Below are 11,229 nucleotides of genomic sequence, written 5' to 3' on the forward strand. Positions count from 1 at the left end.
TAATTTCTTTATCCGTTTTACTTTATAAAAATCTGATTATTTTAGTAAATATTTTATAATTTAGTAAATAACGTTTGTTTTTTATACAAAATATTATTTTTAAAAAATATATATATGTAAACTCTACCACAATGCTTGCCTAAAATGTCATGCATGATAATGTGATGACAAGTGGATCGAAGGGAATCTCAATGAGGAAATATGTAACCAATCAGTAAAACCCCTACAATCTTTCTCTCTCTATCCCTCTCCACCCCTCTCTCTCTCTCTCTCTCTCTCTCTCTCTCTCTCTCTCTCTCTCTCTCTCTCTCTCTCTCTCTCTCTCTCTCTCTCTCTCTCTCTCTCTCTCTCTCTCTCTCTCTCTCTCTCTCTCTCTCTCTCTCCTTTCTTTCTTTCTGATTCCCTCTGTGGAACCTACGATCTCAAACGTTTCCCATGCTTTCCCTGTGATCTATCCACGACCTCTTCAACTATCAGAGAGAAAAAAAACTGCTCACACGTCACTGGTGAAGGTGGATCATAACATGTGCCAATACCTATAAAGCTCGAGCGCGCGAGATGCACTGAAGTCACATAGCTAACCCAAAGAGAGACAGATTCTGGAAGTTTCACTGGATATCTTCGGAATGATTTTACACTAGTGCTGAGGTGAGTATACTGCCGGTCTCTGTTTCATCTGTAAGGTCACCCTGAGTTTTGTGATTAAGATTATGTGTTTTTAAATTACTGATTGCATGTCTTATAGCCACAGATCTGACAGAGTGATTTTTTTTTGTTACACCCTTAAAAATAAGGTTTCTTCAGTGATTATTAGGTTAGGTTAGTTATATAAATGCAGTCCATTTTACCATTTACCAGTAGCCTAATAACCATCTGCCATTTTCACTGATTCTTCGGATATAATTTTTTTTTTTTAAATTCTTTACTTTATCACTATGTTCTTCAGGACAGAATTAAAGTTTAATAAAACACCCAAAGAATAAAAGTTGATTGAGGTTGAATGTATGCACACTAGGCTATATTATGCTATTTTTAAGAGTGTATGAGTTTTACTTACTCCGAAAGTGTTTGAGATTTTCTTTATTAGGCACACATTTGTGCTCGTTTCCAAACTTCTCATAATCTCAAATTCAGTTGGAGGAGTCTGATTTGCAGTCAGAGTGGGTGAGAGCAGGGCTGTCCCAGGGGTTGCACCCCAAGAAAAGGTGGATAAACGCGGATGAAAGACATGCCAGCGCATGCAACTTGTAAAACTGTTTGGAATAGTTGTCAGTTTCTTGTCCTCTGTGAAGCTGGAGCGACTGAAAGCAAAGGTAGATCCTCTCTTCATGCAGCCCATGTTAAATTTAGCCTAATGTAGCTAATCTCATATTTTTATTCCATAGATATCCAATGAGCGCGTAAAGGGACCTTCTTGCGCGTCGCACAACTTTTGGAGGCGCTCCATCAAGTAGAGAGCATCAACAGCAGCACGGGCGCACGTGAATTATTTTCTTTCTTCTAACTTGTTGGCTTTGCTCATCGCTGGAGATGTTCGGGCACGATATTTGCCTCGTGTCCGCGTTGCTGGCGGCTGCCGGTGCCGTGTTACCGGTGCTGCTGTTGCTGGTGGCCTCACGGCTGCTGTGGGAGTTCAGGTGGAGCATCACCCGGGATCGGGCGTGTAAACTCCCACTTCCGCAGGGCTCCATGGGCTGGCCGCTGGTCGGAGAAACTTTCCACTGGCTTTTCCAGGTAATACTTGAATAGCCTATATTTATACAATTCTTCTCAGACATTGGATTCTATATGTGTTTTATGATCTAGCGAAAACAAGTATGCATTTCATTCTATTGTCTGTTCTCTCAATTAGAAAGTCGCACTATGAGTTGTAGGCTATTATAGACTTATTGTAGCCTAATATTAAAATGTTTTTGAAATAAATAAAAATATATTAATTACAAATAACAAGCAATGCATATCGTTTTAATGTAAAATGCTGTTTAAACCAGTGCGGGCATTAGTTATTTGTAAAATAATTTCTGTAAGTAGGCTAATTTTCTTTTGAGGTTCATTTTTTTGAAAACCAAATACGTGTTGCTATGGTTACCTCCTCACTTAAAGCCGATTTCTTAAACATTTGTCGCACTCTGACTCATGTAGCCTAAACTTTTGTGGGTAGGCTATAGCCTACTGAAATGATCTTTAAAAATCTTAAACACAATAGGCTACGTGCTTTTGAAACGTAGCCTATAAAGACAAACGTAATTTACACACTGATTATGTTGGTAGGCCTAAAAAATATTAAACGGCAAAAAGGTCTACTGAAAGGGTCGACTTCCACACAAACCTCATTTAGAATTTATTTTAAAAGTTAGTTATTTTATTTCTTCCATCATAAATGTAGGCATATTGGAGTGTTGCGTAGGCATATCCTACTACTGTTATGTTATTTTGCTAATATTAGCCTATTGCATTTTGTCAAGCAAAGTGCAATGCTTTCTCAAAGGAATGATGCATATAAGAGCTCCTCTGCTGGCCTATACAAATACACATGGGGAATTATTCCGTGGCATGTGTGAACTTGATGATTCAGTGTTGCCAATTCCGCGGTTTTCCCGCGGAATTGGGATACTTTAAGTTGTTGGTTAATTTTTTCCCCGCGGGTTGTTCCACCCCCGTAGATTTGGGCGCTACAACAGCCTTAAACATACAAATTCACTGGAGAATTCGTCCGAAGGAGAAAATCGCATTGGGCTATTTTTGGGCGACTTTTGACTGGCCAATTGGGCTACTTTTGTTGCACAGAGCCACCGACCTGGCAACCTTCGTGGTGGTAAAAACAAACATTTTCACCTTGATTTCATGCACAGTGGCAGAACAGATAAATAAATTCCAGAAGATGAAAAAATGGTACACAGTTTCCATGTGGTCATGGAAAACCTTGAAATATCAGGAATTTTAAAAATTGGTAGGCTAGACGTAGTCCTGAAATAGAGTCATGAAAATTAATAAAAATAACATGGAAATTTCTATATCGGTATAAAATTGAATATAGATGTTTGTAGTTACACTCAACTCTATAAAATCCTTATAGTCACAAACAACTGGAAAAGTCTAAAGGTCCGTTCACACAGCACAGACAAATGCCAACAAACACATGTTGTCAATCACATGTTTAATCAGCATTTGTCTGTTGGGAGTGTGAACATGACAGTTATTTTCATAAAATTCTAAATCCAATGGCCAACTGGTTTGTTGACGTTTGTCTGTGCAGTGTGAATTGGCCTTAAAGTCCCCATGAAATCAAAATTGAAGTTTTTTTACGTTTACTATGGATATGTTAGCCGTACTGTTATATATAAACTAGTGTGCTGCAAAACAATGATGTCTGATAAAACATTAAAAACTGTCCGTGGAGGTTGAGTCGTCCTTCAGCCAGACCCTGCCGGCTGCTCATTGGCTGCAGCATCTTTTTTGTTTCTTTTTTTGAAGTTCTACAAAGATACCGTAGTCGCAAATTTAGATATGCATTGATAAGCTCATTTTCATTCATTTGTTTCGTTGATATGGCTGGTGTACCGGAACCCCAACACGCCGCTAAAAAGCAAAAACGTCGGGAGGAGTGGGTGGGGAAGTATCCATGTATCCATAGTAGCCCCCTCCCCTCCCCTTTAAGAAACAAATTGGTCAAAAGTAGTGGGGACCCGGGGTGTTGCAACCCTCTAAAAGTTGTTAATTATATTTTAACAGGGATCCAGCTTTCACATCTCTAGACGAGAGAAACATGGAAATGTTTTCAAAACTCACCTTTTGGGAAAACCCCTCATCCGAGTGACCGGTGCAGAAAACATCCGAAAGATTCTGCTGGGCGAACACACGCTGGTGTGCACGCAGTGGCCCCAGAGCACACGCATCATCCTGGGGCCCAACACTCTGGTAAACTCAGTTGGTGACCTGCACAAGAGGAAAAGAAAAGTAAGCTGAATGTCTGAAATGCATGCACCTTTTCAGTCCTCAATAAAAAAGGCATCTAATCGAAAAGTATTTTGTGCTTAAGTTTAACACATTAGTAGTTTTATTTCTCCCATAAATATCGCCGTAAAGATGAACTCTTTACCTCTTGAATACATTTTTTTTTGAACTCACAAAAAATGACATTTCATTTCTAGCCATTACTGATCAAGTTATCCATTTGATCAATAAACATTGTTTTTATGTAGTCCAGACGTATTTTTGTAGGCCAAAACCCGTTTAGCTCTTCTGGTTCCATCGTCCCAAAGTTGGTTAAAAGCCTGAAATAAGGTCTGTGGTGAACACAAGCTCAAGATAGTTTCACGACATAAAACACATGAGTAATACCCCACTTGTGATTTTTTTAACTTTTACGTGCCGTAAAAAACTTTTACGTGCCTTGGTTGACAACAAGGTGCTAAATGGGACTGTCAGGGACATTAAACAATCCTACAGACACCGAACAGGTAAACTCATCTACGCACTAGTCCGCTTTCACAGCCTCAGTGAGCATGAAATGTGTCTTTAGAGCACGCATTGTATTTATCGTGCAATTTATATGCGAAAATGAGTTTTTACGTGCATATGAAACGCAGTTTTCACATGCAAATGATACGCACTTTATGCGTGTAATACGCACGTACCCCACACCACTAATCCTACCCAAGGGGTTTACCAACGCTATCTCACGACCAATTCGTACGAATTTGTACAAATGATTAAAAGGTGGCTAATTCGTACGAATTCATACGAACTCACTCGTACGGATTCGTACGATTTGTCTAAACCCACGTGATGGGTAGGTTTAGGGGCGGGGTCAGGGGTAGGTCATTCGTAGGTCATTCGTATGAATTCATACGAATTTGGAATTCGTAAAATATGTACGATTTAGCAAAAATCCTACAAATTCGTACGAATTGGTCGTGAGATCGGGTTGGGTTTTAAGGTGACGTTGTTACACATTACTACATGTACTTACTATAGTAATCATAGTAAATGATGCATAATTACAAGTAACTAACCTTAAACCTAACCCTAACTCTATAGTAAGTACATGTAGTTAATTAATATTACTCAGTACTTATTTGAGTAAGGAAAGTGTAACTATGTCACCTTAAAATAAAGTGTTACCATTTTTTTTTAAATAAAGACTGAAAGAGTTGTCAGAAGCTTGGTGATGGTGACGCTGAAGATAGTGTATGTAGCCTTCAAAATTCATAAAATTTGTGTTCATTTGTGAAAATGATCTTGATTGACAAAACTTGTAAGTAACATAAACTTTTGTTGATCACAGAGATTATTTTTTTGTGATAATTTAAAAGCCTATGGAAGAATCCTGTTGGGATTTGTCGAGGGAACCAGTGTTATGTGAACTTCTGGGTTGGCCTACGAAAATACAACACTGCAGCTCTCTATTTGCTTCCTAGATCCTTGCAAAAGTGTTTAGCCGTGGGGCGCTGGAGGCCTATCTGACACGACTTCAAGACGTGGTCAAGTCTGAAATTGCAAAGTGGTGCACCGAGACCGGGTCTGTGGATGTTTACGCCGCAGCCAAGTCACTCACCTTCCGCATCGCTGTGCAAGTCCTGCTCGGTCTGCACCTGGATGAGCAGCAAATCGCTTCTCTCTCTAAAACCTTTGAACAGCTCATGAACAACCTCTTTTCGCTTCCCATTGACACCCCCATAAGCGGCATGCGCAAGGTGAGAATGACCTTCCTTCCTCAGGCCAAATCTCACTTTGTCTCACAGCTTGATGAATGTCTAAATCGTGGCTACATTCAAAATCTTTTATGAATGTGGGTTGCAGGGAATCAGGGCCCGTGAGATTCTGCACTCTGCCATGGAGAGGATCATAGAGGAAAAACTGAAAAAGCAGCAAGCCAGCGATTACTGCGACGCTTTTGACTATATGCTGAGTAGTGCGAAGGAAAATGACTACGACCTTACAATGCAAGAACTTAAGGTAAAAACTAGTAGGCCAAATCCAAAAATAGTGTGTGCTATCTTTGCATTATACCCACCCTTGTGAAAAAGAAGTGTGCTTAACTGTGTGGAATGTGCACCTGTAGTGTACTTCAAATATTAATAGTATATTTTAAAATACTGTACTTGTAGATAATATAATATTAATGACATAAAAGGCCACTTAAGCGTACTTATAGTAAACATTAATGAAATGTTTTAACACTCTTAAGTACATTTTAAAAAAAAGTGCACTTTGTTTTAATGTCAAAATAAAAGCTTTACTTTGTTACATTTGGTGTTTTATTGTCTTGTCTAAAATACTAAAGCACATGTAAAATACTCGATGATAATTTTAACTGTTTAACTGTGTGTTATTTGATAATACATTTTGGCCTGGTTTCACAGACAGGGCTTCGATTAAGCCAGGATTAGACCTTAGTTCAATTAGGACATTTAAGTAGCTTTTATAAACGTGCCTTAGAAAAAATATTATTGATTTGCATCTTGAGACAAAACAATGGCAATGACATATTTTATATGTCCGAGTTGCTTTCAGTTAAAACAGATCAAACATGCATTTTAGTCTGGGACTAGGTTTAAGCCTTGTCTGTGAATCCGAGGGTTTAAGTTGTTTGAGCATGTTTGAGCTGTTTTAACTGAAAGGAACTTGCACTGACATAGATATGTACTTTCATCAGTAATGTTTTTTCTAAGGCATGTTAATAGCTACTTAAATATCCTAATTGAACTAAGGCCTAATCCTGGCTTAATCTGAGCCCTGTCTGTGAATCCGGGCCTAAATCTACTAAATGCAATACAAATGTGTAATTACAAATATATTTAAATACATATAAACATTTCAATAGAAATGACATGATAGTATATTTTATTTACCAGTACGCTCCACAGTACACTTTAATCACATTTCAAAGACAAAATAAGTAATTATTAAATGAAGTCCTAAAAGTAAATTAAGTACTTAAGCGGGTCAAAAAAACACTTTTCAGTTCATTGCATTTAATATACATTTAAATATAATACATTTTCATTTAATTGCAATTAATATGTAATTAAATGTCCAAAAAAATGTATATTCAGTTTGCACTTAAGTGTGTACTTTAAAGGGGTCATATAATGCCATTTTTGTACAAGCTGGTATGATTCTTTAGGGTCTAAATGAAAAGTTTGTAATATACTTTAATTAAAAATTCTCATTAGTATTGTAAGAAAACACTTATTTTACTTGGTCAAAAACAGCTCTGTTTTCAGCACGCCGTTTCAGTGCATATGCCTTTAAATGATAATGAGCTTTGCTCACCCCGCCTCTCTGTTCTGTGCGTACACCATTTGTAACACAATAACCATAACGCGTTGTTCAGTATAAACGTGGGATTATGAATTATATTGAGAACGTCATACATAGAAAACATGCCGTAATGTACCCTAAGTGTAAACCTTAGACTCATTCATCGTGAAGCGTGCAAGCGATTTGCAAAGATATAAATATTAATATAAAGGTTAATAAAACGTTACACTCACTTCAGTTGTTCTAGAGGTTCAGCAGGAACACGAATAGCTGGTACCGATCCTTTTTTCATGAGCAGCTTCTTAGCAAAACCAGCTTTATACTGACCCTCGTTTATAAAGCAGTCTGGTGAGAAATGATTCGCGCAAACATGAAAGCATTGACGTTGCTCGTGGGGAATATTCCCTTCGAAAACAAACTCAGCCACTGCGTCTTCAGCGGTTCGGATTTAGGAACATTAAAATGACTGCTGTGTTCGTTATTACACCCAAGAACAGAACACCACAATCGCTTAGACGCCATTCTGCTTATAGACAGTGCTCCAGCATATCAACAATGACCGCGCCGGTCCGCGCCGCGCAGACTATGATTGACAGCTGGCTCACGAGCGAGGGCGGGTCTGTGTTGAAACGATGCTGTCAATCAACAATCGTGGGAGGGGCTTCCGAGCGTGTGATGTCACAAAATCGAACGGCTCAATTTGAGGCAGGGGAAAACATATAAGGAGATTAAAACAAAACCACTGGATGGATTTTTATCATTATATGATGGCTGTGTACAGGCACTGCCAACACACATTTCAGTACAATCAACTTGTAAAAGTGCATGTACCATTATATGACCCCTTTAAATTTTTTTTATTTTTTTTCACAATTTACTCAAGGCTTTTTTTGCTAAATGAATAAATGAAAATGTATTTCAGGAAACGGCGGTAGAGTTAATCTTCGCTGCCCACTCCACTACCGCCAGCGCATCAACATCCCTCATCATGCAGCTTCTGCGTCATCCAGATGTGAGCAGACGTGCAGGAGCAGAGTTAGAGAGCGAAGGCTTGATCAGCGACGTGCACGGATCCTGCCGCTCTCGTTGCCATGGAAACATCATCAGTGAGGAAAGCGATGCTGCCGAGAAGAGTACCAGCGAGTATAGATCGAAGACGAATAGAAGTATGTGTTTTGAAGCAGGAGACAAGGAAGAGGGGTGTCACTCTCGGACCCATGTCCCTTACCTAAGTTTGGAGAAATTGAGTCAACTTTCTTACCTGGATTGTGTGGTCAAAGAGGTGCTTCGGTTCCTTCCACCAGTGTCTGGGGGATACAGGACAGTTCTGCAAACATTTGAACTGAACGTGAGTGTGTGTTTTTTTTACATTTGACCAATACAAGTACTGCTAACACCATTTTTAAAACATTATTTAAAGTTACTCCATTTACAATAATAATCAGATGTTGCTGATGAAAAAACATGTGCATCAAACACTAAAATGGTGTACGAAAAGTTGAATAATAAACTGATTTGGGTCTAGAAGGCAATACACTCTGTCTAACGTAATCATTTCCAGTGTTGGGGAAAGTTACTTTTAAAAGTAATGCATAACAATATTGCTTTACTCCCCAAAAAAGTAACTAATTGCATTATGAAAAATAATGCGTTACATTACTTTTGCGTTACTTTTCTCACCTGGGCTGGGCTTGCTTGTTTGTTTTTTAATAACAACCAAAAAAGTTATATTTTTGGCAAATGTTAAGGCCCTTTCACACCAAAAGTGAAATGAATAAGCCTCAGGCTGAATGAAATGCATATTTATGCCTGTACAGTAGAGAGCGCAGCTCAAACAAACCTTTCAGCTGTGTGGCCATTCTGGATTAAAGAACAATAGAATACAGGAGAAGAAAGTTCACCACTCTTATTTCTAAATCTAATCTAAAGTAATTTTTGCTTATTAGTATGGTTGAATTAGATCATTGAAGGTCAGCAGCAAAGACATTGGTTAATAAAGTGAGATTAAATACATAAAGTATATATATAGTTAATTATAAAAGTTTTGCGTAAAATTCTGGGATTGCATTTCACTGTTTTTATTCATTTTGAGGAATATGGAATGTTTTCGTGCAAGTGAGCTGAGTAAATGCATGTTCACATTTAGTCTAGAACTAAAATAACCATCATGTTTACACAGCACACACAACACCTCCTCACTTTATTTCTCTCAACATGGGGACAGGAGAGCTGTCAGTCAATAAATGTGAAAAGTAACTATCGTTACTTCTTTGAAAAAGTAACTTAGATATTTAGTTGTAAATTGAAAAAGTAATGTGTTACTTTACTAGTTACTTGAAAAAGTAATCTGATTACGTAACTCAAGTTACTTGTAATGAGTTACCCCCAACACTGATCATTTCTATTATATTGTGCATCTGCAGGGTTATCAGATCCCGAAGGGCTGGAGCGTCATGTACAGCATTCGTGACACGCACGAGACTGCAGAAGCGTATCAGAACCCGGAGCTCTTCGACCCGGACCGATTCTGTGCAGATAGAGACCATAGCAAAACCGAGCGCTTCAGTTACGTGCCTTTCGGAGGCGGTGTGAGGAGATGCATCGGACGGGAGCTTGCTTTGATTGTGCTGAAAACTCTCGCAGTGGAGTTGCTCGCCACGGCAGACTGCACTCTGGCGACAGAAACGTATCCAAGGATGCAGACGGTGCCAATCGTGCATCCGGTCAACGGACTGCACGTGTTTTTTAACTACAGAACCCACGGGATTGAGAGAAACCGGAGGGAGTCCACGCATATATAGGCAAAAAAACATCAATTAGACACTGTACCACATACGCACAAACGTCAAACTGCCTTTGGGAATCATTTGCAGTCATATGCAGTTTCCTTCCTAATGTTTATGCAAAGCAAAACATCTGGAAATCTGATAGAGAAGGGTGGAATGATGGACTTGACACAGTCATTAGATAATGCAAAGTCTTGAACTCTTGTTTGTTAGTGAACTTATGAAAAGGGTAAATTATCCACTAGAATGCATGAAAAAGTTACTTAAGCCTGTGTAAAATACATACAAAAAGCCATTTTGATGTGCATGAGGACATCGATCCTACATATCTTGTTAGGAGGAAAAAAAGAATAGAAATGCATTTAAATTCATCTCAGCGTTGTATGTGATATATAAACAAAACCTGTTTTTTTTTAAATGAAATGAAGTAGGAACAAATAAGCTCGAATTATATATGTATTTTTCAAGTGGATAGGGATAGCTCACTAAATAAGAAATAATATTATGCCACTTTCTAATTTCTAGGCCACTGTACTATTAAAAAGACTAGTTATCTATACAGTACATGCTGTCGTTGTTGCGACTCTGTATTCTAGTACTTACAGAATGCTTTAAAGTACATAAATAGGCAACTAATGCATAGTTATTTGTGTTTATCATGAATGTAAGCTGTGAAAAATGATCTTTGCGCTGTGAACTGGAGTTTCAGTTTAAATACAGGGAAGGAGAAAACAAGCAGCACTTTTTCTCCAAATTAGGAGTATATGTGTATTCTTGTCGTGTCGATACTTGTGTGTAATTTGTAGTTCCTGTGCTAATGTTTGTCTTGTTCGGTAGTGCTCGTTAATTTTATATCTTTTATGATATCTATTTTGAAATGTGCATTTGGAGCTCTTCTATGTTGTTAAAGATGTTTCTGTTCAATAAAGAGATTTAATGTGTTTATTTGGACTTTGTTAAGCATGAGCATCAGTACTATTTAAAAAAAAACACACACAAATTAATAAACATTACAATACAATAATTAAAGTAAAAACGTTTGGAGTCAGTGAGATCTTTTTTAAAGAAATTAATATATTTAGAAAGGATACATTTAAATGAACAGTACAAGTGTAAATACATTTATAATCTTACAAAAGATTTCTATTTCAAATAAACAGTGTTCTTTTGAACTTTC

At 38.0% G+C, this 11,229-nt stretch overlaps 1 protein-coding gene across 2 annotated transcripts; it reads left to right on the forward strand.

Moving 5' to 3' along the window:
- Positions 1–455: 455 nt before the first annotated feature.
- Positions 456–10,076, forward strand: LOC130070655 (cytochrome P450 26B1). 2 transcript variants are annotated; one of them, XM_056235132.1, is made up of 8 exons: positions 456–648; positions 1,135–1,313; positions 1,386–1,734; positions 3,733–3,957; positions 5,421–5,696; positions 5,803–5,958; positions 8,189–8,614; positions 9,690–10,076. In XM_056235132.1, the coding sequence occupies exons 3-8, from the start codon at positions 1,531–1,533 to the stop codon at positions 10,065–10,067; spliced, it is 1,665 nt and encodes a 554-aa protein (XP_056091107.1). In that variant the 5' UTR covers positions 456–648; positions 1,135–1,313; positions 1,386–1,530; the 3' UTR covers positions 10,068–10,076. The 2 variants fall into 2 exon arrangements, with proteins under 2 accessions (XP_056091107.1, XP_056091106.1); XM_056235131.1 differs by lacking the exon at positions 1,135–1,313.
- The last annotated feature ends 1,153 nt before the right edge of the window (positions 10,077–11,229 follow it).

This window comes from Rhinichthys klamathensis, unplaced genomic scaffold (genome assembly GCF_029890125.1).
Source record: "Rhinichthys klamathensis goyatoka isolate OS25496 unplaced genomic scaffold, OSU_Roscu_1.1 h1tg000412l_1, whole genome shotgun sequence".
Taxonomy (NCBI): domain Eukaryota; kingdom Metazoa; phylum Chordata; class Actinopteri; order Cypriniformes; family Leuciscidae; genus Rhinichthys; species Rhinichthys klamathensis.